This window comes from Hesperophylax consimilis, chromosome 14 (assembly GCF_061612785.1).
Source record: "Hesperophylax consimilis isolate HC1 chromosome 14, BYU_Hcon_1.0, whole genome shotgun sequence".
NCBI lineage: Eukaryota > Metazoa > Arthropoda > Insecta > Trichoptera > Limnephilidae > Hesperophylax > Hesperophylax consimilis.
In genome coordinates, this window is record NC_142849.1 from 7402941 (window position 1) to 7429626 (window position 26686).

Sequence of the window (26686 nt, forward strand, 5' to 3'; positions counted from 1 at the left end):
AAATTTGATGAATTGTTCAAATTTTATGAAACAACGTAACCTTAGGTAAGCATCTGATATTGATTTATTAAATTTATAATATCTCTTATTATAAATTATAAAACATACTTTTTTGGGCGCAAGGTCTACCGTTCACAGAACTACGTGTTGATTATCGTATATTTTTAAATGAGTTTTTCTAACCTAAACTAAAGAATGCTGGTACATATTTTATATAAATCCTTTAAAATGTGTTGAAGAAAACCAACCCGCAAAACTTCGAAGCCGTATATCGCTAGAGGCGTTTGTGTAGCATGTTTCCAACTCAATGTATGGAAAATGTGAAATTCTGGAAGTATTATTATTTTAGAATATTTGCTTCTAGTAGATATACTTCCTCGTCCTTCAAAAAAATATTTCCCTTCAAGGACAATAAAACACCCGTATTATTCAGATATTTTCAAGCGTCTCAATAATTTTATTAGAATTTTGCTTAATATACGAGACGCGTACAAGCGCCGTGTGTGCAGGGAAAATAAAGAAAATTCCCCATTCAAGAAAACTTTTAAGATTATCTTTCTACCTTTGAGGACCTATTTTGTGCCTTGACGGGTCCTCAGCCATTGTTGTGGGTGGCCTTATTTTATATCAAATAGCGATAGCGCGTGTAATTTTCTTGGTATAAATGGATTGATTGGGGAACATTAGAATATTGAGCATATTTACTATTTTCCGTAGCATTGGATACTGGTTTATACCCGTTTGGTATTTGAAATGGACTGTATTTAAACGAGAAGAAAAATTCAAGCGTTTGTGTTTATTATTACAAGGAAAACTAGGAGAGAGGAAAGGAAGGCTTTACCTGTTGATGATGTTTCTTTCTTTTGGAGCTAGCTGGTTTTTGGAAGATTACGTGGGTTTCCATGTTCATGGATGTATGTACATCTTATAAGCACTATTAATGTTAGAGATTTTCACAACATGAACTCTCTTTACAATTCACGAAACAACAATAATGAACTTGGGAATTATACTTGCACTGTTTTACGGACTTTTTACTGGGTTATTGATACGAGGAGTGAAAATAACAAGCACTTTCAATAACGACAAAAATTCGAACCATAAAACATATGACACTGGCGTCAGTCTGCTTTTTTCAATCTTCTTTCTTCCAAGGTTAGACTTTTAGGAACGAAACAAAAAACAAGGAAAAATGAATTTGTGTATGAACTGGGATGTGGAATAATCATACAATTGTTTCAATACTAAACAGATACTATGTGGAGAAGAAACTTTCTAAGAAATTAGTTTATTCCTTCTCTTGTAAAGCTGAAAATTAAAAAAAAAATAAAACTTACCTCGCGTTAAAATTAAGGTTCTGTAAAATCAACTATGTATAATATTATCATTTTTATACAGTAAAACAACAGATTCTGAGGAGAATCCAAATACCGTTTTTTATACCGAATTGTGAAATTATCTATTATCTCGTAAATTTAATTCAGGAACGTGGCTTTAATTTGTTCTTTGCTTATTTAAGCAAATTCTTTGCACTGAAATATTTTTTTCACCGTTTAAAAAAATACAGTGAAACAATGAATGAGCACACAAACAAAACAACATTTGAATGAATTAGCATTCAAGAAAACAAACAAACGTAATATATTGGACTCAATTACTTTTTCTTTTGCTCTCAACTGAATAATTCATATCGTCATTATGACAAGCATACTAATATGAAATTATGTTATATCCTGTTAGTTGTCTTTTTTTCCGTTGATGTTTTTCACTGTCCTTATTTTGTGCCCTCTTCCACCGGAGGTTGATTATCATGAGCGAAGTCTACTAACATCCTTCAGACTGCACTTTGGGTTAACCCATTCATACCAGTCTCGTATATTTTGTAATCGTGAGGGACGGCAGCACCATCTTCCTCTACAGTGTTTAGTACCAATCAAAGAGTGGAAGATACTCTCATTATCGCCCGGTGTAAGACGACAATTCTGAATTGAAACGTTGCTTGAAATGGCCGTGTCACTCTCTTCCCGTGGTCACTTCCCCACCTTCCTCTTCTTCATCTTCTTCCCCTCTACATTACCTTCATCCTCAAAAAATACCCCAATTGGGGATGCCATGATCTCACTAGCTACAGATGGTTGGGTGCAGTTACATGATATGCCCAATTCTTATATTCTTTTAGATATTATTTTTTTTATTTCTAGTATGTTTTTGTAATTCAAATGAAAAACCCCACTTTTTTTAATATATTTTAGCATTTTGATTTTTGTTTTCTCTTTTTTATGTTGTTTTTGTTTTCGGTTTCCGTTTTTTCAATTATTAAATGGAGTTCTACGAATTAAAAAGTAATAATAAATATCTTCTATTTTAGTCACTCATCCTTCCAGGGTATTTAGAGAATGCACCTACAGATTTGAATTTCAGGAGCCTACATCTTTTGTACTAAAGCGTGGTTTAGCGTCCAGGTATCCAAGCCGCACAAAATATTAGAGAATACGTATAACGAACCATTCGGATACTTAATTTGAGTTTTAGGTTATATTATACACTAGATGAGGTGTACCCGGGGTTGCTGGAAGTTATCCTTAGGAGATATTAAATATAATATGCATGTATTATATACTCCATCAAAATCCGTTGCGTATTTAAGAAGAACTAAGCGCACAAACAGACAGACGCGGATAGCGACTTTGTGTTATACTATATAGAGATTATAAGCATTGAAGGCGTGTCTCAAAGCAACCCCTTATTAACGAGAAAGATTCCTTTAATATTAACGAAATTCTTATTAAAGAAATAAGTACTTCTAATGGTTCGTTGTTAATTAATTACTGAATTCGCCGTATGTGCGGGTCTTTTCAAAGCTACTAGAAGTTGGTTGTAGGTTATGCTTTTTATTATTTCAATCTACTAAACTAAAACCACTTTAGCTTAGTTTAGGCACTTAGGCATGCTTAGGTAGAGAATATTTTATAATCTATAGTAAAGATAATTATGAACATTATTGAATATGCCCTATAAAGGGTTTATCCGTATTATAAGCTGTTTGTAAGCCAAACTCTAAACGTATCCGAAGCTCCATTACCGACACGTAATATATGAGGGCTTTGGGTTTGATGCTTAAAGTTAATAACGGAGCTGACCTTTAGAGTTTTATGTGACTTGTTGTATAGAAGTACGGTGTACGCCGGTATCAGGTGCAATAATTATAAGCACAAAATATTTGAAAGGTTTTAATTTTATGTTTAAAAAATTTTCGAAGGAAGCAAAGCTAGCAGTCTGTAGTTCTGGCAAGTTCACAAAGTAGTACTTCAGTCTCCTAACTTGTATTTATGGAGAAAAAAAAAACAAATTAAATTTAACATTTAAATAAATACATATATTTTAATTAATCGAATATTTGATATCATTGATTGGAAATGATGTCAAAAAAATGGTCGCATTTTCACCTTCTGCAGTTCTTGATTAGTTTGAGATAATTTTCGGTGAATTTTTCGCAAGTTTCGGGGTTATCTTGTTGTTTACAACGTTCATGTTTGTTGGTGTAGACGCGACTCTTCCTAAAACCCCAATAGCGTTAAATAGCACGATCTTGGTTCATTGTTCAAATTTTCGCTCAGTAGAATGATTAAATTGACCGTGATCTTCCTGTAAACGTCGATACACAGTTCGTACATAATTGTTATTGCTGTAGAATAATTGAACATTTTAACGTGATAAACGGTAGTCAAATGATTCATTTAATGAGTAAAAGTAAATAATTTTCGATGCAGGTATGACATGTAGTTATGAAAAAAATATCTGAGCTCCACAGACATATGAATATTAATAGACTAGAACTTAAAGATGAGGGGTAAAATCAACCGTTGAAGAACGCGGAGGGTAAAGCTGACTGTGATTCGTGAATAAATCAATCTGACAGTATATAGGAATCTCGCATTATAATATCACCATTTAGTTCTTAAAAGTAAAATCTGCTTTTGAATGTATAGACATTTTTACATGGGAGCGCAAATTACTCGCCACGTTATTAACAAATTTGCGAAGTCCAAATTCGCCAAAATAAATTTCTTCTATTTTCAGAGTCGTAGTTAGTTTCAGAGTATTTAGTTAAGACACTTTTATAAATGTTTCATAATTTACTTTCGCGTGAGAGTATATGTTTCTAAAACTGATCCATATTATACGATGTGAATAAGCTTAAAACAAAGTAAAATAATGCTTACCTATGGAATGTAATACGACAATTGGGTTTATTCTCTTTTTCACAACTATTTTTACAAGTTTTCATAGCACAAGCCACCATTTTGCCGTGTTATTTCGTAAAATGAACCGATGATGCCTCGACCATAGTTCGTACAAGAATGATGACGTCACGTTTTCTAAATTCACGGGAGGCCATACGCGAGCCCAGCCGGTTCCAATGGAACCGGTATGGGGAGTGGGAAATAATACGCTTTTAATCACTTAGGGCAGGTCTACTAATATTCATATGTCTATGCTGAGCTCTAAGGATCGATCGTTTAATAACTCGTTAGTTAAGTTAGTGTTTTGACTGAAACCTAACAACAACATTTATTATTAGAGCATCCTACTTCTGCGTCACATTAGCAAGATTAAGTTTTGAAATAGAGTAAGGTTAGGGCATGCTAATTCATCAAGTTAATTTGGAGAACCGTAAACAAGGCAAAAGGAAATATACTTAATAATGGCCCCCGCAACTTTCGTGATAAAGCCAGGGAGAATGAGACAATTCTCTGCTCCCTCTCTCTGCAAATTACCTCTCCGACAACCTGAACTCCGGGTAAATGTCTTTAGTCTAATAACTCCCGTGAAGGGATATCTTATCACCTCTAGAATTTGGCGCCGTTTTTGAAACGCTCCCACTCAAAAAGTAAGCAATTAAAAGCAACGGCCAAGATTCCTGATTCCGCTTGCGCGGCACATTTCTAATGAGAAGATGTTCAGGATTTATGTAACTTTTAATCCACCAACCGGAATAATTTTGTATATTAAGTTAGTTTGTTTTTAAAAGTAATTTATTCACTTAAATACGCGTCGCGACTATTTCATTTAAATTGTGAGAGAGCTAAAATCGCTTTGCTTTAGTTATTTTATTTGCATTAAGTTGAAATGTACCAAGATTTTGAAGTGAATTTATAATTGAATGAATAGGACATATTGATTTTCGAGGAAAACAATAAATTTTCTTTTTTGGAGCACCATCTATTAAAATATCGGTAGAATTTGTAAAATATTTTCACCTGAGGGGTATGATTTAAAGACTGCTAATAAGAAAGGAGTATCAATAAAATAATATGCCACTCTGCGTTGATTTAGAAGTTTTATTCAGATGTCCAGGGGAATCAAAAAGAGGTAACTAACAAAGTCAACAGTAGGGCGGAAATTGCAATTTGTACAGGGTCAGGGCGCTATAATGTTATCTGCAGGATCCGAACAATAAAACTAGCTTCAGAGAGGCCAACATAACTCTATCTGTAATCACTTAAGATATTTTTTTTCTAATCAACATCTAACATAAATAAAATAAAAAAAATGTTCTCGTAAAAGTCCGAAAAGCTGTATATTTATTTTCGCACGGATTAAAGAGAGGCGAGTTTTAAATGGGTATCTATTGTGGATAATTTACGAGTTAACTTGTACCATAAATACTTAATATAGTGGGTTAAGCCGCCTCATCTTATTTATTGGAATCCTTGATTCAAAGTACGGAGAAGGACAGGCTGGCGAAAGTTGGGACTTGAGAGCAAGCAGAGCCTTCGTTTATTAATGTTTGAAGTTTAGTACGTGAAAAACTTTCTTAATAAGAGAGCGTTAAACCAGCCAAAGAAAATTCCAGCCAAAAGGCTAAAACATTCTTCCTCCTGTCTGAGGGGAAAGGTTAGAAAAGTCAATACAAAGTGCCATGTTCCATTAACTTTTCTTTGTCACTCTTTGTTGTGTTGATATGTTCAAATAGTACATGACTTTTCTTATATATGCTTTGCGAATAAGCTACAATGTCGTTCGTTATTATTTTCTTATTTATTTATATATATTTGCATATTGTATTCAATTTAAACAAGTCGCCACCCCGCTCCGCCTCTCTCGTCCTTTACAAGTAAGCCTTTTCTCGGTTAAGCTTTGAAGTTGACAGAGGTGGATTAACTTTACGTGAAATGCTAATATGACAGTGTTTCAATGAACTAATGTAGGGAAATTGTACACGCTTTAGAAACCTTGAATAAGAATTGAATGTCCCGGTCTTATGTTCAAAGCTTTAGTCGAGTTCACATAAGACATTTGTGTTTTTGCGTTCGTTTAAATAAATCAATTTTCTTGCCTTAATAATGAATGGTGACATCATACACGACTCTATTATGAATTAAGATATCTCCAAAATAATACATGACCATTGTATGCGTAAAAATTAGGACACTTGGTTGGACTTGTTGACAAATAGGGGACATGGTCGGAGAGAGATTTTACAGTAAAATGTATGGTGCGAAGTGAATGAATGCAAGTGGAAATTAAATATGAATTAAAATGTCGACATGTAAATCCGATTTAATCAAGGTTTTTTGACGAGTGCATAATTTAATGGCGTTACATCATATAATAAAAATACAGGAAAGTTTCCAGGATAGTTAATAAAAACATCCTCATATTTTATGTCACAGATTCGATATTGTGAATACCACATACGTATCGTGTCAGTTTGTTATCCAATCTTCTGTAGGCACTTCCTACTCGTCTTCATCGTTTTACATTTCATCAGAACACCACATTTTCTCATAATGTTTAAATATTCATTTAAATAAGAAAATTTATATTTTCAGTAGCGATTTTCTTACTCCAGTGTTATTATACCCGAAGATTTTGGTAAGCTATAATACATATTCAATTACGTTGGTCTGGTGCCAGTTTTGCAAAAATACCGGTTTGGAAAAGATTCGAATTACATTTATGTAAAAAAAATATACGGAGATTTTTCACATTTAAAGAGTTTTCTTTGGCTTGAGTATTTTTTTCCGCTCTTGAAAAATCTTTTATTACCAATATGGGTGGAAGATTTTTGCTGAACTGGAAACATAAAAGACGCTGGAAAGATGTTTGTATTGTAGAATCTTTGTTTGTAATTCGGACGAAAAAATAATAACTGAAGATAGGAAAAGTGGGTTGTAACCTTTTACGTTGAATGTGGAATAAGGGAGCAATTGCCCTAAAAACAGAGTAAGAAATACGTTTCCATTCGCTTACAATATAAAAATACACTTTCATTAATGACTGGTGCACTCTTTGTTAGGGCCGGTATTTCAATTGATGTTTAAGTTCGGCTTGAAAAATGTGTATGTTTGTCAGATTATAGTAATCTTGATAACCCAATCGGTCTCATAAAATTCAATATAACATAGAATTTTTGATAATCCGGCTAAAAATAATAACCTTTTAGTAAATTCGTAATAATATTGGAATACCTGTTTATGCACCTGCTTTTGTATTAAAAATATTTAATTACGAAATGCGAAAATGTTAGGATTTTTATGAATACGTGTTTCAACATCGAAAAAATACATTAATATTTTACTAAAAGTTTATCAGGAAACCTATTAATTCATTCGTTAGGGGCCTGCAATCCCGTTTTAAGTCGGATTACAAATAATTTGAAGAAATTCATAAAAAAATTAGTATTAGACGTAGATGGCACGGCGTGATCATTATTTGCTCGAAGCTGAATAATAAATGTTTTATTATCTTCCTTTTTTATTACAAGTAGAGATATTGATATCCTAACCGAGATCTACCGTGCTGAGGATTTCATTTACTGAAACTAAAATGTAATTAAATTAATAATATGAAGTTACGATATAAATACAAATAATAATATTTGGATAATTTATATAGCGCCGTTTCCGTGAAAAATGACCTCATATTACGTAGTGTTTTTTTTTAGTGCGGTTGAGTGGTGTTTGTAACAGTCTGTATTTGGTGTTAGTGTGTTTTCTATTTCTGATCTATTTGTGTGTTGTATCCAGATTTTATTTGAATTTTAAATTTCACAAAATCATTATGTTTTTTGAAAGAGAGTGGGATTTTTTTGTAGATTAGTACCAGGGTGCAAGAAGCTTTTTTTTAAATGTTGTATTTGTAATTCATCTATCCAATCCGTCCAATCAGCGCCCATCTTCACTATTTTTAATGTTTTTCGTGTTCAGTTTGTATTTTTTCAAATTTCGTTAAATTTAAAATTAAATAAATCAACGAAATGTTATTATTAAGTTTTGTTTCATAATTTTTAAAAACTTATTAAAGAAAATACTAAAAATTATATACAACCAGAATTTTCGCAGATTTCATAATTTTCGCCTTTTAAGAGTTTTTTCTGCTTCGGCACACAAGTATTCCGCTTTGTAGTTAGAATTTCTAAAAATAACAATGGAAAACGTTTCTGCAATTTAAACGCAGAGGCCAAAAGACCTATTCCATCCTATTATTTATAACTCATTACCTTCCTAAAAGTAATGCCGATCATTAAACACCTTAGCCATAATTCGAAAATTGAACCAAATGTTCCTATATTAAAAAACCCATTGAATCCACCAAATAGTCAACGCCCTAATTTAATTTGAAAATTTCGTCAAGCTTTTCTGAGAAGTATTCAAATCTGAGAATATTTAAATTGTAAAATAAAATTCGAGTAGGAATTTATAAAACGCCCGTCTCATTCTCGGTAATTAATAAATTCTAAGGCTTGACAATGCCAGATAATTATTCTACTTTCTGGAGATTCAAATTATTTTATTGTGAAATTTCGGTAGAAACCAAATTTAGAAGAAGGTACATTAGAAGAAGTTTTATTACTCAGAGTGAAGTACCCGTTAGGGAAAAGGTATTTTTTAAAATTCAGATTTATTTACTTACTCTCTTGTCAACCAGGCGGTATTTGAATTCCTTAAAATAAATGATGCCTAAATTTGTTTATTCTTTTAGAAATCATTTTCAACATCATGTTTTGGTTCCTGAGAAACCAATAACACTTTTTTTTCAGAATATACACATAGTGAAAATACAAAACAGTAAAAAAATTAGTTTTAGTGTCTCCGATTTTTTTTTAAATAATCAAAGGATCTGAAGGTTAAATTTGAAAACTCAATTTTTATTTAACTTTTCTTTACCTACCGTTTTTTTTTAATTTTTTTTATTAATAATTTTTCTGATACATACATTGGTATAATTTTACAATAAAGGAAACATTTTTTTTATATAAACAGTTAAAAATTAAAGAATAATACATTTAGCAGATTAACCAAAAAAATCCCACATAGGCATCGCCAGTTTGTGGGTATACTTGTGTTTATTAACAATTAAAATTTTACTCACATTCATACATTATCTTTGTAGAAGATTTGAAAATAAAATTGAAAAAAAAAAAAAAAATCAGTGTTTACTGAATTACAATTCAAAATAAATCATTGAGAAATATAAAAAAATGTTAAGTTACATCAGGTCAGATGTTACAGCAGGTCGGATGTTAGTAAATGTTTGTATCAATGGTATTTATCAAAGACTCAAAATGATTCATCAAACAGTTAAAAAGTAATGTAAAACTCATTTAACAAAATAACCATAAACACAAAAAAACCAACCATTTGTAAAAGTTAAAAATTTTACTCACATACGTACATTAAGATGATTAGAAAAATATATACAAAAAGAAAAGAAAAATGTTAAGAAACATGATCAGATGTTAAGCAGGTCAGATGTTACAGCAAGTAAATCTTTGTATCATTGAATCGTTCCTTAAAATGGCTTTATCCGTTTTTGGTGACCAGATCTGAATATCCAGGTACTCCATCACCTTCCTCTTTCCGATCTCCTTCTCCTCTTCAATACCTTTAGCTTCACCACATACCCCTTTGGGAATGCCATAGTCTCACTTAAAATTATTCACATAAAAAATTAAAAAATAGATATTTATTTATATAAAATAAAAATATGAAAATTGTATGGGTTTAAAGTCTATATGTTCTTTACAATAATAATGCAACTAGTGCTATTTCCCCCGTGGTTATTGTCGAAGTTTAATTTAAGTTAAAACGAAAATAGGATGAGCTTTCAATCTTACGCACAATTCTCCTGTTTGTAACGCGAACAATGTTAAATTCCCTCTTGTTAAAGGGAAAGTTTGTTTAATTTGTTTTCCGATCTCAGACCAACTTTAAAATCACATTGCAAAGTTCACCCCGCAAACATTTAATAACTTTCTTTTCGAACTTTAACCCTGTGATTCAATTTAAACAAAACAAAAAACCTTTTTAAATACATACATACAAATACAGAATTACTAGCCGACGAAACGTGGTATAAGGGATTGAAAAATGAACTCACCTCTAGGATAATAATATATTGAGGCCATTCGCGGTGGACTACAACAGGGAATAACCCCGCGGGGTTGAAATACTTTAGGGCCGGATTGTTCCATTAGCTTTAAACATTGTGAATCGGGCTGCGCGGCCTTTTTCATACGAAACTTTCATTTGGATTTGATGCCATAGTACCTAACCAAACTGAATCATGTTTTTAAATTCAACGTTGTAGCAAATATCTAACACGTACGTTTACGTGTTTCTTTATGTATTTGTGTTTCAGATTATATAATATAGGCTATTAAATAAATCGATTTTCACGATTTCAGAGGCAATTGTTTGTGAAATAATGACGATTATTTTGAAAAATAACTTTGTCCTACGTACTACGAAAATATAAATTAATACCAAAGCATTTTGATGGGCTTAAATTTAAATTACAAGCTACAAATTTGCTTTTGAACGCAAATTTATGGTAAATAAATTTAAAATATTGACCCAAAAATCGCTTTTTTACTTTTAATTTTGTTTTATTTTTAGATTGTAATTAGGGCAAGATTTTCTTTGAAGTTATTGCAATTGACTCACATTAAATTATCAAAGTTGCATCTAGAATTATGAAAAAATGAATTCTTTAATATCATATGTTTTATAATTTAAATTATAAATAAATACAGCAGCACGTATCCGTACTAGAAATTTGCTATACGTGTCTCTCAAGTGTGCGTGTTACTTATTTTTGCCTGTGTAAAACGTAAGTAGTAAATTTATAAGTTTGAAGACTTGGATTTTTATTTAATATATTGATGTTTCTTATGAATGTGCATTTGGGGTTTTGTTTTAAATTAGAGAATCACCACGGACCCAAAACTGATGTTAAGTATGATGACGGTAGGTCCTCGGAGAATCATCCAAATACCGGTAGAATACAGACAACATTTCCAACTGTCTCCTGTGCTCGAAATATTGGTATTCGTTTGTTAAGAGTTTGGAAAGTCTATCAAAAGGACCATCAAATCATATTTGAAAAAAAAACAATGGAGGTCGCTCGTGTTACGTGAATGATTGCCATATATTGTCAAATAACTTATAAATAAATAAATAAACTTTTTACACGGCGTCAAGATAATTACTTATAACTGAACATAAACAAATGTTAATTTATGAGGTTTTATCAAATAATTAATCCAATCATTTTTAATAATTTCATTAGTAATATTTCGTTTGTTTCTATCTTAGAAATGAATTACTTGGTTATATGGTTTGATAAGAAACTCAATTTTATCACACCATATATCCAAATTATTTATTTCTAAGATAGAATACTTAATCGAATAGTTTGAAAGGAAATTTTATGAAACCATATACACAAGTCATTCGTTTCTATCTTAGATATGAATGACTTGGGTATATGGTTTGATAGGAAACTCAATTTTATCAAACCACATACCAAAGTCATTCGTTTCTGTCTTAGAAATGAATGACTTGGGTATATGGTTTGATAGGAAACTCAATTTTATCAAACCACATACCCAAGTCAATCGTTTTTGTCTTTGAAAAGAATGACTTTGGCATATGGTTTGATAGGAAACTCAATTTTATCAAACCACATACCAAAGTCATTCGTTTCTGTCTTAGAAATGAATGACTTGGGTATATGGTTTGATAGGAAACTCAATTTTATCAAACCACATACCCAAGTCAATCGTTTTTGTCTTTGAAAAGAATGACTTTGGCATATGGTTTGATAGGAAACTCAATTTTATCAAACCACATACCAAAGTCATTCGTTTCTGTCTTAGAAATGAATGACTTGGGTATATGGTTTGATAGGAAACTCAATTTTATGAAACCACATACCCAAGTCATTCGTTTTTGTCTTAGAAAAGAATGACTTTGGCATATGGTTTGATAGGAATTTTTCTTTCGCAGGAAGCTTTCTTGGATATTTTCATATCCAAGAAAGCTTTTCAAATGTTGGGCTTTATTTTTGTATCTAATGACTTTCATAATATCAACACTTTCAATACATTGTATATGTCACTAGTAAGGGGTAATATCGAGTATAATTCAGTTCTGTCTGCAAATGATGAAGTTTATTCACACGCGATTGAAAGAATCCTTAATATATTCTTGAGATATGTTAATTTCGGAGTAAGTGTTCCTAGAGAATAGAAAATGCCAAATAGAGATAATGGCTACCTTCTTTACTCTGCAAATTAATTTAAATTATTGGAACAAAGAAGTATTTTCGATTAAATATGTTTGTTTAAAATTATTCATTCGATGTTGAATACCCCTGAAATGCTATATTCTATTTCGTTCTAAGTTCCTAGCAGGACAGTTACAAGTTAATAAGACCATATTGTTTATTATAGCATTATAAGTTGGCTTACGTTTTTTGTCTTCGAATAGAGCTGATTTATGCAGTGATATTGTTAACTCTGAATGTACAAATAAATTTGGTTGATGTTTGATAAAATAGAAATATTTTTTTTCTTGTGTATATTTGTTAATATATTAATATGTAAAAATCACATGTCACTGTGTTCGTACACGCTACTCTCCGAAACCGCCTAACCAATTACAATAAAAAAAATTGTATGTGTTTGGCTGGTTCCAATTTCAAATATAGGAGAGTTTTGGACCTGATAGGTGTCGCTGTTTCAACGATTTTTTTTCAGATTTCTTACACTGTAATTCCACAAATTTTAACTTCCCTAAATAGAAGGTGGTTAGTGGCAGGAATAAGTGTTATATTACAAAATGCATTCCAAATGTTTGAGCCACAATAGCGAAGCATTGCGGGAGATCCGCTAGTATTTTATAAAATATACAAATGTATGTGTAAAGTTCTATTAAACAGGAGTAAAAATAAATAAATAAAAATTTTCGTAAAAAGTTTTCGAACTCCTCTATGCAAATTATATGATAATGTTACCACGAAGTAACAAGAAGAGTATTTAGGATTTTTTGTTTCATAGAATTTGAATAATTCGTCAAATCTCAACGTTCATTTGCGAGTTCTATGAATGTCCTATTCAAGTTCTGTTATTATATAATTATAAGCCGGTTACTTTACAGAATTGAAATAATAACAGAACTCAAAAAGAACTTTCACAGAAGTTGAAAATTATCTTTGAAATTTGAAGAATTGTTCAAATTATTCAAAACAAAAAATCCTTAGGACGGGTTGTTTCGGAGAATTTGAACAATTCATCAAATTTCAACGTTCATTTTCGGGTTCTGTGAAAGACTTATTCAAGTTCTGTTTTTATATCACTGTAGGCTAGTTGCTTGAAAAAACTGAAATAAAAACAGAACTTGAAAAATCTTTCACAGAACTTGAAAATGAACGTTGAAATTTGATGAATTGTTCAGATTCTCCGAAACAACTCGTCCTTAGTGTATCTAATGATATTTATTACATGTTCTCATAAATATATTATATTTCTGCATTATGTAAAATTTTGATTTTTATTCTGTCTGTAAAAACCCTACTGGTGTAAAACAAATAAATAAAATTATATGTAATTGACTAACGACCTAAATAGAACTGCAAGCCAAGAATGGCGGAGAGAAGTCAAGGATTGTCAAAACTGGAGACATTTGAGTCAGGCCTTTGTCCAAAGCTGGACGCCAAAAAAATATTAGAAGAGGAACTTCTTATCTGTGTTCCCTTATCGTTAGGAAGCTTATATAATATTGCGCCACAGAAAAAAGAAGCCTAACACTCCTCTCGAGCCGTACATCAATAAGCCCTAAAGTATCTACTTTACACCATTATGAATACAAACATATTTCTTGGAATAAAAATAAATCATACGTTTTATCTCGGCTCAGTAAATATATCATATTTCCAAGCACGTTGGTATTGTTTTGGTTAAAGACAAAAGCGACGCTTAGTGCGGAGAAATAAAATGAAGACCCTTTTTACATATACACTAAACAAATCGTGTAGATCTCTTTCGAGAAAACATAAATAAACATGAAAACTTCATATGCTTCGAAACGTTTACTTTGATTTTATTTAAGTAATATCCATTTTGGACAAAAATTGAGAAAGGAATGGCAATAAATTTTCTTCTACCTTAGCGAATTCGTCGTTTTTTGGCATTCCGACACATTTGAAATTAGGTACTCATGTTAGTGGCACATAAAATTTTCACAGCCTGGAGCCTGTGGGACTAAAAACTCTCGCCAATTGTGGAATATTATGAGGCGGTAGGATACGGTAGAAAAAAAGAGACGAAGTTTGAGAAAAGTTAAGATTAACTTCGCTAGATTGATTTTAAGTGAAATATTGATTCTAAAAGGAAGGCGATACAGAATGGACCTTCCACTTAAAGTACAATAGACGTAATATTTAATCTAAAAAAATCTTAAATATTCAGAAATTCTGCTGATCATATAGTGATTTTTCCCATTTGAAATTGTGAAAAATTATTGCATTTTAGTCTATTAACTTTAATTTCTGATATTTATTTCCCAAACCACCGAACCAACACTGAACGATTCTTAGTTATATTCAGTGTCATTTAAGTTTTGTCCTGACGAAGGAGGGGCATTACCAAAACCGGTAGAGAGTTTAATTAAATTTAGTGATTAATACAAACTTTCAGATATATTATGGCGTGTCACAGAGCAAATGATTTTCACGAACATATAAAAAGGCATGATTTTGTTGGCCGCCTGCAAATTTTCATAGAAACATCAATAAGCGGTTTTAAAATAACGCATTTTAACACGTGAAATGGAACTTCTAACAGGCAATTTCGAATCAAAATAGTGTTGGATTCTTTATGACCCCTAACAAATCACATGTAAATGGGTTAACTTAAAAAATATCGTGTGACTATGAAATTTTTGTGAAAGCTCGAGTTTTGGCAAAGGGTGGGTAAATGGGCGTAGGAGGGGTCAGTAGTTCCTTCCGCACCGGGCTGAAATTGTTGCAGGTCGTGTCCTGTTTCCATGAACACTAAATACAGGGTGATTGTCTGTATTAATTCCCTTTTATAGGCGGTGACCGAAAATTGACAAAGCTTTCCATTCAGTACGAAACTACCGAATGATAAAAGGCACGCGGTTCAGTCCAAATGGAAATGGTGTGATTTTCTAAAGGTCAAAGTGCCATTGTTATGAGGGAAACTTGTTACTTTGTATGCAAAACACCACATTCATAATCCAATCACACTCCAGCATAATGATATTTTTACCAGTGTGCTGGTTGAAGGCGAATGTAAATGGACGGATCATTTTATAATACCTAGAATTTGGAGTTAGAATAGATTATATGAAAATATTAAGAGAAATGCTTTTTGAACATTTTTTATGATTTTTTTTTACCATTTTTGACGATTTACATAGATCCCGTGAGTCCTCAGGCCATGGGCCCGTTCTGCATCTCCAATTATACCTCATTCTACTGACAGAAACCCCGCAGTCCCTTTGATAAAGTTTACTAGAGTTGTCATTGGATATTCGCTTGTCTCCTGGTTCCACAAGGTCTTCCCAGGTAGACGAGCCTTATTCCCATCAGGGCGGGACATTGGCACCATAAGTGAATTGGAGTCTCTTCATCTCTTCACATTTCCTGAATCTATCGGTGTTGTCCACTCCCCTGCATGTGTCTCCTGAGGTGGCTGTGTCCCGTTAGTAGTCCTACGAGTTCCTTCAGTGAGTTTCTCTCCATATTGAACAGTTACCTGATTCGTTTAGCTGGGGTCTAGTCAGTTTATGAGTACTTTGAATTATCTCATTCCGGGTGCCATTTCCCATTATTTTAATGCTGGGATTTGACCCACCGTTCAATATATAGTTTTGTTTTAACAAAAAACAGATGTTTGATTGTATTAAGAAGCAAACCCTTAAATGCTGATCCTTAGCGTCATGAAATTTGTATGGCTTCACAGTATCCATTATCTGTAAAAAACTTAGACGAATTGTTTTGGTCGATTGTTCGATAAGAACTTTTTTGTTTCAATTTTTTTTTTCGATAAAACAGCAATCGGACAAAAGCGCGTGCGTGAAATAACCACTAAACTAAGTTATGAATAGTCGCTTTTGTAATGATAGCATCGGATGACAATTCCTCAATCCGAAAATATGTTCAATCGACCATCCGATGACGAAATTCCTAGGTTAAACTGAAACGAGTATATTAGAAGGGTTTATTTTTGTACAAATAGTTGATTTTATTTCCCAATAATTACTAACGGAAAAATTTACAATTTGAAAGTTAAAAGATGTGTACTATTTTCTATTCATTTTTTTATTGAGACATTTCAATAATTAGTAATAAATTATTTGGTAGGTAATGTAGGCCAATAAAACAATTAAAAAAACTATATACAACCTAATAAGTATTATAAAACAATACTTCACATTATATCATTGATATGAATATCAATGATATATGACACAACTAATAAAAAAACACATTATGGCTCGGAAATTACAAACACTACTTATACTCATCCAATAATTTTGTGATCCAAATTTATATCGGTGTATAAATAACCATTCAAATATATTTTATTGTCCTGAATCCTGTAAAATAAAAGAGAACTCCAACTAGTAATAATAATTTGTCTTTTGGTCAAACTGAAACATTATTAATTAATTACTTAAAATTATTATCGCTTCGCCTCAACCTTCTACATTCATTCTTGAATTGTGTAATTAAAAAAAAAAAAACAAAAAAATACTGATTTTATTTTATCTGGCATTTTCACAATATTGTATTAGCTAAAACCTAATAAACAACCACTATGTAAACTGCCATCTCCACACAGGCGTTCCACACCTAGTGAGATGGGCAATACGTCACAAAATGTAATATTAAAATAAAATAAATAAATCTTTATTTAAAGGATTTAGTTATTTCAATTCAAAATCTATTTTAATCATATAATTTTATATATTTGATCATCAGAGCAGACTGTCGTATTAACAATGTAAGCATTAACCACATGAGCAACGCGGACGACATGTTCCTCCCAGCTCCGTCGATCGGGGGATTGAGATTACTGCTAAATATTTGTAAAGAATATGGAAAACAGCACAATATGCTGTTCAACACGAAGAACACGGAATTGATTGCGATCCACCACCAAAATACTGATACGAGTAAGATGCTCCCCGTACACCTTAACGATGCAAGAATAAATACATGTACGAACTTAAAATACTTATTAATCATATTATTAATCAAGATCTATCGAACGATGGTGATATCGAACGACAGAGGAGAAGCCTAAGCATAGTGTCTAATGTGATTGCCCGCAGATTTTGCAAATGCAGCAATACCATTAAAAATCACTGTTCAAGGCATTCTGTACCGGCCTGTATACGTGTGAGACATGGTGTCACTACCGAACTTGCTCGATAGAACGATTCCGAATCCAATATAATGACGCCTGTAGAATCATATTTGGATACAGAAGATCCAGCAGCGCATCGATAATTAACAATAACGGAATTAGGACTAAATGGATTTGCAGGCCTGATGAGACACCGGGTCACTGCAGCCAGGATGCGCCTAATGGCCTCCGCCAACACGGTTGTGACCGCAGCCTAGCAGCACCAAGCGCCACTCCTGAGTGAGCCCTGGGCCCAAACTCACTCAAGACCACGCCCTATATAGTTGCCCTTAATTGCTAATTGTTTTTTTTATCTATTTTATATTTTCTTGTATCTCGTAGTTCGTTGTATTCACGTTTTTTTTGTTTTATTTTTAGATCTCTTCTATGTCTTAAAAAATGGTTTTATTCACATAATTACCGTTCTTTTATGAATTTTTATCATTATTATTATTATACATGTAGGTATGTAGTATATTTTAACAGTTTTGTGCTATAAAAATAATATTTGTTCTATTCCTTAAATTGAATCAAGTTAGAATTCATTTTAGTTCCTAAGTAGATAAGTCTAAGATAAGCTGGACCGAATTCAGTATAATCTAGAAGTCCCATTGTATCAATTATCAGTAATCCTTTTATTATCATCTCTGCGAATCGGTGACAGTTGGCGAATACTAAGCGAGGCTTAGATAATAAATATTCCTTTTTAATGATAATCGTTCAGTTTATTTTATCTTCTACCTGGCTATTTGCGAGTCCGCAAAACTAGTGATTATTGAACATTCTAAAATATTGAAAAAAAAATATTTAGAAGGTAATATTTGGAAAAAAAAAACAATAACAAATTGCCCCATTGAAAGCTTCTCTCTAGCTCTAGACTTCTAGACAGTCTCATTATTTTCAAGATTTGTGTGTAAATATGTATAGTATTCTATTTTTTTATGCTTTTCGGTTTTCGATACTGACAATTCGTGGTATAATTTTATTATGATGATATTTTGAACCAATGTAAAACTTGTTTTCCATTAATTTTATTTATTGACTGTTGCAGCTTATTATAGCCATCTTCAGACTCTTAGATTGATTTATTTATGAGGTATTATGCCCTTTCTTTAGTAGCGTTTCGGTCAGCATTACAGTGTTCATCATAAGGGGATGTATAATGGTACTACGGTAATAAAATTAAAATAAGTGAAAAAAGGTTTAAAAAATTTTCAACATTTTATTTTTTATGTGAAGGCTGATAATTACCTGGCTATTCAGATCTGGTCTCATTCATTTAATATCACCTGGGATATATTGAGACTATCTACCACCCTTGAGATTATTTTTAAGTATTTTTTTTTTAAATTTTAAAAAGAAAGACAAACCCGGGTTACGAATAACCTGACAATATTTGAAAATCTCCTACTACCACCACAGTAAGCTGAAAATGTTGCTTGTGTTGTGATGGAGGACTTAGCCAGCCGAGGAATTGAACACACTACGCCTGGGTGGGACCCAAACGCGATGTCAACTCGGCCACCGACCGGTCATTTGATTGGTATGGTCGTATCGTGTCTCCCCTATTATTTATTATATCCCTAATGTTAGGACTATGGCAGAATGATTGAAATATGAATTGAATTTCACAACAAAATATTCTTAGGTACGAGAAGTTTAATTTAGAAATGTAAATATAAAAAAATGAAAACGCAATTTTGCGGCCGGAAAGCAAAAAACACCGAGTAGGTACCTACAAATTAAATTTGTTCAGTCGTAAAAATGTCGCAGTAAAACACAGTGTTATGGCCTATTTTGTTACAGGTGAAACCTGACTCGAATAACTTACACCGCATTTAAATATTTTTCATTCATTTTTGATCCAGCATCGTTTATATTTATTGGATTAACTTGACTATCTGCTACACGTTTCTCTTAAATATTTTTCACAATTTGGCATTAGAGTCTCGTTCTCTCTGTCTCTGTGTGCTGTTTTATCCGACGAGGTCGCTTCTCTAAGAATTAAAGTGGGTGCGTGACAACATTACGGGTAAGATAGTTTCAATACAAATATGATAACAGTATAATTGGATTCTGTTGTTGATTGTACTTCTTCCCACGGACAAAACATCAACTTCTACGGATAGAATGAAAGCGGGTCTATCTATAAACAAATAATCCTTGAGCAAATGGTATATTCTCTCACGTACAAATTCACGTGGGACAAATCAGGATTTTCTCCGGGAAAGATTTTCAAAATATCTAAAAATATATTGTCTTGAATTATTTATGTAAGTTATTGTCTCATTTTGTGCCCACGGTACCTCTAAGAAATTAAGAATTAATTTTTTTTTCCGTAAGATGTAGTTTTCTCATTTTGTTACCTACGTTATGAAAAATTATGCAATAATTTACTTCTAATAAACTCACATTGTTCATCTGAATAGTTAAAGGCTTTCTTTTGAAAATCAATGGATTCATTTTGTTACCTACAAAAGGTTATAATCTCATTTTGACACTCGTGCAAAGTAAAGGACGCATTTTGTAACCTTCAAAAGGTATCACAAAATGTTTTTATCAAATAAGTGTTTAAAGAAATGTAGGTTAACATGTTTTTTTGTATAAAAGGATGTCATTTTTACGCTTATCATGGAGATTTGAACATGATTGAAGGGCTTACCTCTCTTTAAAAATGAGAAAAATGTACATATATACTGATTATCCTCCATGTAAGGATAAGGAATCTTTGTCGAAATTTCTTACTGTACATGTGTACGAATAATTTATTTTTATTGTGTAAATTAATTTCATACACAAATCAACCGGTAAAAAGTAAGTTTTTTTAAAACTTAAATACATCTAATAAGGAATCTTTGTCGACATTTCTTACTGTACAGTTGTGCGAATAATTTATTTCTATTGTTTAAATGTATTAAAGTTAAAAATATTTTTTTAACTTTAGTACATCTATGTATTTTTTTTTGTTTGATTTAGGATTAAACCTTCCTACGTAGGAAATGGAGTCGATAACTCTACCCAACTCGCCAAATACCGATCCAGTGGCACTTACATTTATTTAGTATATTATCTGCTGTAATTTCACCCGATTTCAGAGAAATGCGTGGATCTCCGCGTGTGTGTACGTGATTGCCACCAAAATTGATATAATGCATTGTCATCGACAGCAACTCAGAAGTCTGGAAGTGGGTTAATTTCCGCTTCCAAGATTTGAATTCATTCATTGCCGAAAACAAAAGTGTAATTCAAATAGATGCATATTTTAAAAAAAATTACACCCGGTACACTTTGTACTTCTAACGAGACTCCCTTACGTGACATCATCGATCTAGTGTCTTCTATATTTTTCGTTTTCATACAAAACGTGTGAGAAGACAGAGGACAATTGTAAGATTTATAAGTGAATAGTTTCATATAACGAAGAGCAAGATTATATTATGTGTTTATAATGTCTACTTCACACTATTATTGTGAACTTTAGAACTCTTGGTAGAACAATTTGGACATTTAATAGAGTGGTGTTGGCGGTGAGTTTTCTAGAAGCTACTTCTCTTTGTGGCAGAATAGAAAGCAAATTGTCACCTGGGATGGGGTAGGTAGTTAGCACGAAAGAGATACATGGACAGGAAAGTGTTGAGACAATATTGACACGTTTTACGAGAAGGTGAGAGGATAATATAGTCGGGTCTGAGCAAAGAACGTGTTCATTAAAGGCTCCCTAGAAATCTTATAATATTTATCTAATTTTAAAATCGATTTAGTGCTCTATAACGATAAAATTATTATATAAGAAGCCTTGTTTAAATTAGAACAGTGTAAATCGTATTATGGATCAACAATAATACGATTTACACTAAAGGATGAGTGTCCTATGAATACAAGACCCAAAACATTCAGAGACTCAAAATGTTATGTTTATATCCTTTGGGAAACGTTAAAAAGAAAAATAACATGTTTATTTACTTAAAGTTCCATCTAGACTTTGGCCGTTTGGTATAAAGTTAATAGAATCTCTCGGGATTAATTAAAAGTTCATCACAAACATTTAACCCCTCTAGTAAAATGCTCTGTACAAATTTGTATAAAGAAAACGTATCAATTTCGTTAAGTGTCTTCTTTTCCCAGTTTTAGGAGTATAAAAGTTGATAGTTGTACGTGGTCGCAAATTTGATGTTGAAACTTGACCTAAAAAGTTTGTGAAGCCGAGCTTTAAGACGAAAGCTTTAAGGTTGCTTTAAAAGATTGAAGAAACTTGGCCATTCTAATTTGAAAAATCTAATCTCAACAATTTTATGGTCGATTGAAAAGGGGAAAAAAGAAATCTGGTAAAAATACTCTGCAATTCTGTTTGGCAGTTATCGCTTTGCACGACTCTCTCTCTCTCTCTACTCTACATTTTTTACTATATTTTCATTTGGCATCCCCTCTGTTGGCTTTGGTACTTGTTTTTTACAGTCGGCCTGATTTCAGTAAACACGTGACAAGCCTATACCAACAGAATTTGGATATTTGTTCTGGAGATACATTTTTGTTCGGTAAATAGGAATTTGACAGGTCGCTTATTCAAACCAATCTGACCAGTTTCGGGTTATTATTATATATTATTGAGACAATAGTATTTTCAAATAATATATTACAATGTGGGCCTCTCTGCTGAGGCCCAAATTTCACAATTTGATAAATTTTTATAACGAGATGATATGAAATGAAATAAAATAAAACTGAGGTGATATAAAAATAACATACGGCAATTAAGACGGTAATGTAATTCGTAAAAAAACTCGATTCTTTCAAGAAAGGCATACAAATAGGTCACATCTAGGATACGTAAAGGGTTCGTGTCCTTGATGTGACCGTATCTTTTTCTTAATGGTTCGTGTCCTAGATGTGACCGTATATTTTTCTGATTTTTCTGTTTCAGATTTTTGTTAAGGAATCGCTGATATTGCCTTCAATAATTAAATATTACAATTTGAGGTCTAACTCACTAAGTTTAAAAAAAAAATCAAAAAAAAATACAAATAATTAGTCTTAATATTGTAAAGCAAACCTTGCAAAAAGCGTACTTTAGTAAAATAATTTAACCAACGCCATCTATGAACATTGAACACATAGAATATAACGAGCATCGCGTTTAACCTGAGTGGTATTTTATGTATAGTTGGCGTGTACTACGAACGGCTGAGATTTAAAATATTAAATTCAGTAAAAAATTTTTGTTCATTCAATTTGTTTGTTCAATTCGGGTCAATTAAACAAACAGATTTCTGCTTCAGAGTTGTTGTCACCTACTTAATTAATTTACAATATTCTAACAAGCCTTTTTAAATACCTTATTGCTGGCCATGCACCACGTCGTGTAACATTTGGAATCGGGACGCTAACAAAAACACTACTTAGTAGATGGCGATAGGGTTTAAATTCCCGCTTAACAAACCGCCCGAGAGTTATGCAAGAAAAAACTTGGTGTTAAAAGTGTGTTTTATTTAATTTTGCGGAGTTTAGGCACACTTATTAAAATGTTTTACAACCATTTTCTAAATAACTTAATTTGTCACATTATACAATTAAACCATAAACCAAAGAGGCTTCGTAAGTTGGAGATTTTAAAACAGTTTTTATGGGCCCGATGCTTTATTTGAATAACTTATTAAAAGACATTTAAAAAACTGCTCCGTTATTTTAAAGGCAAAGTGTGATTTAATTAAAGCATTTAATTTAAATATTTAAGCAATATTTCTAATCGATCAAATTTTCAATCCATAAACAAATGATTATGAATTATTTAGAAGTGCGTCGCCTTAGTAAACGACTTTAAACTGATCAGGGTATCGATTCTCCAATCCAGGCCACTCGCAATCGCCATCGAATGTACATACATTGGTCGACATTCTTATTCTTGAGTCTCATCAAAGTTAAGAACCTACATACGACAAACTTCAAAATACATTTCACTCGAACAACGAGTGGGTCGAACCACTCGTGGTTTAAGTGGAATAACTACATCGAGAATCGATGTCCAGATCATTCTAGATTAGGATTATAGCTATAATTGCTAAAATCGTTACATACCTATATCTAATAGTATACCTTGTCGTGTCGGACTAATTGGATGACTCATTCAAAATATTTAACACATTTCTGGGTTCAAACCCCTCAGCAAAAACCTCACTTTTTCCTAGAAGGTTCAGTAAACGAATAATTTTATAACAATTTAATACGTCTTTGTAATCATCACGGCCCCATGGAATTTTACAATGAATTCGTGATAGGTCATTAGATTCTAGAGTTACTGGGTATTGTTGGTAATTCCATAGATTTCATGTTCTAACGTCCAAGCATTTCTACGAAAAATTTATTATTTGGAAAATATGATAATGTGTTAGAGTGGTTAGTGATTGGTCAGTAGCAGAAGTACCAATATCTGTAAAAATCAATATGCGTATACGGTGAACTTTACTGCATATTGTGTGGACGTAATGATGGCTTAACTACATAAAAAAGTTAATTTAATTACTAATTGTGATATAGTTTTAGTAGACTGGATACAGTGATGCATTAGAGTTAAAATATTATAATTATAAATATATCTCCAATTTTGATCGAAAAAGAACTGTGCGAAAAATAAACTATATGTTTATCAAATTAAATATTGCATCCCCAAAATCGCAAAATAAACGTAATATGATATATTATAAATCCTCCAGGCGATGTTCTAATGAGCACAGATATTGCTCCTTAACTGAGTATTTTATCTTTTCGCTAAATTAAAGTTCATTCCTAAATATCGTATTTACGTAATTTTATATTTCTAGGACTTGGTGTTAAAATATTGTGTCTCCATAAAACACAATATTTGAACTTAGATTTGCACACCTGAAAACATTATTTTATATGACTTAAAAACAAGTTCTTAGTTACATCATATTATAGAATCTGTATCTTATGTATATAAAATATTTTGGCATGGACTTTCATTCAGTATAAATATAAATATTATTGTTAATGGGATACAATATAATATGTGACCATAAAAACATTGCCTGGAAAATTTACAATATCTTTTAATATGTTTATATTTATATCTTTGGGACGGTAGGTTTAGGAGATGCAATATTTGAACGTATAAAAATATAGGCTATCTTTGGTACATTTCAGTACTTAAGTCATTTCGGTCAAAATTGGAGATACGATTTTTTAACTCTAAGTCATCAATATTATACTATAATATAGAACTAAAAACATTGTTTTATATCACAAAGTCTTATTTAAAAATCTTTCAGTATAATAATTTTTTGAGATATAAGATTTTAACACTAAGCCATTGATGGACAATGATGGTTAAAACTACAGTTGACACAGTTGCACATGGTAATAATAAATCAAACAATGTTACTAGCCAATATTATGATAGTTACATAATTCATGTTTTAGCTTTCTTATATTAAAATCTTCATCGTATATTTAATTTAGCGCGTAATTACAGGCAAATCCCACGCGCATGAATAAGTGATGTAACATTTGTACTTGGTATATTGCTACAGAGCCGTGTGTGCAAAGCGAAGTAAGCCATAGTAAATGTAATCTTACCAGCGCTCGCCACCCTGTTGTTGTTGCTTCCCCTCAGTCTCATTATCCACAGCATGATTCTGGAGTGGTCCAAGCCTTTCCAAATCCTGCAACAAACCAACAAAAACAGTTTTAGATAACATATCATTTTATATAAACTCCTTAGCGACAACCTTTCGGGGCTTACTGTTATTTAGTACGTTATGTCCAGTTTTTCAACTGTTGTTCAACTTTCATTTTTATATATTATTTTATATTAAAAACATGTTTTTTGAATAACAGCGCTATTTTTTGGACTTAAAAGCAACACGCGCAATTGTTTCTTGATATGCACAGACCGACTGCGCCACAGCAATGCGTGACGGGGTACAGCTAGTTTATTTATAATTCTGTTATAATTTTTTCATTGCATTACGCGTGTCTTTTATAATTTCATATAACCAAAGGTGATAAAATACAAATCTATTATCTTTGAATATAACACACAACAACTATTTTTGTTCCCTAAAACCAAAACAACTACTAACGATAGTCAAACTTAGTATTTTTCAGTTTATTTTAAAAACTAAAACTATTCTCGTTAGGAATGTCACTTATTATATTTTGATCTTAGTTAGAAGGAACAGAAACACATTTGAATGGCTGATGGCTTCTTACAACATTAAAGCTTATGGAATTCGTGAAGTTATTTTTTCTGTGATTTTAATTATTGGTCGTTTTATACGAAACACACCGAAAGTAGAGTATGTCTACATTTCTATTAGATTATTTTAGACATATATTACAGAATCCCATTAGATTAATTCGAGATATATTTACAGTAAGCCGCTCTGTTCTTCTCAGACATCCCCTAATTACCCCTTCCTCTTTGTTCACATTCCACTTCAACTTCTTGAATTTTTTATATATGCTGATGGTGTCAGGTATTTTATTATCCGTTTGTATAATTAACAGTATTAACTAATTAGCATTAACTTTATGGCTCTGTATAATTTACAATATAAAGACGTAAAATTGTTTTGAACACTTTCATTTTATTACACTCAACCGGTTTCGGCAGAACCCTTCCTTGGTCAGGAGAATATTAAAAAAAGCACAATGCTAATATATGTAAAAGAAATTCCTGGTGTTGGAGTGAGAGGTGAACAAAGGGAAACGATAATTAGGGGATGTCCTGGAAGAACAGAGCGGCTTACTGGAAATATTTCTACAATTCTATTAGATTATTTTTGAGATGTATTCCAGAATTCTATTAGAATATTCTAGATATATTTCCAGTAAGCCACTCTGTTCTTCCCAGACATCCCCTAAAAACCCTTTCTTCTTTATTCATATTCCACTTCAACAAATAGATTTTATATATCTGTCGGTACTGTGTATTTCAATATTCTA

The 26686-nt window shown here is 32.0% G+C and overlaps 1 protein-coding gene across 1 annotated transcript in view; it reads right to left on the reverse strand.

Annotated features, from left to right (window-relative positions):
- Window positions 1-26686, reverse strand: part of LOC149417841 (uncharacterized) — a 410945-nt gene that overhangs the window by 159795 nt on the left and 224464 nt on the right. Inside the window, exon 2 of the mRNA XM_089639478.1 lies at window positions 25316-25401. Coding sequence (XP_089495604.1) covers window positions 25316-25370 — 55 coding nt within the window. The 5' untranslated portion in view covers window positions 25371-25401. The remainder of the gene's footprint in view (window positions 1-25315; window positions 25402-26686) is intronic.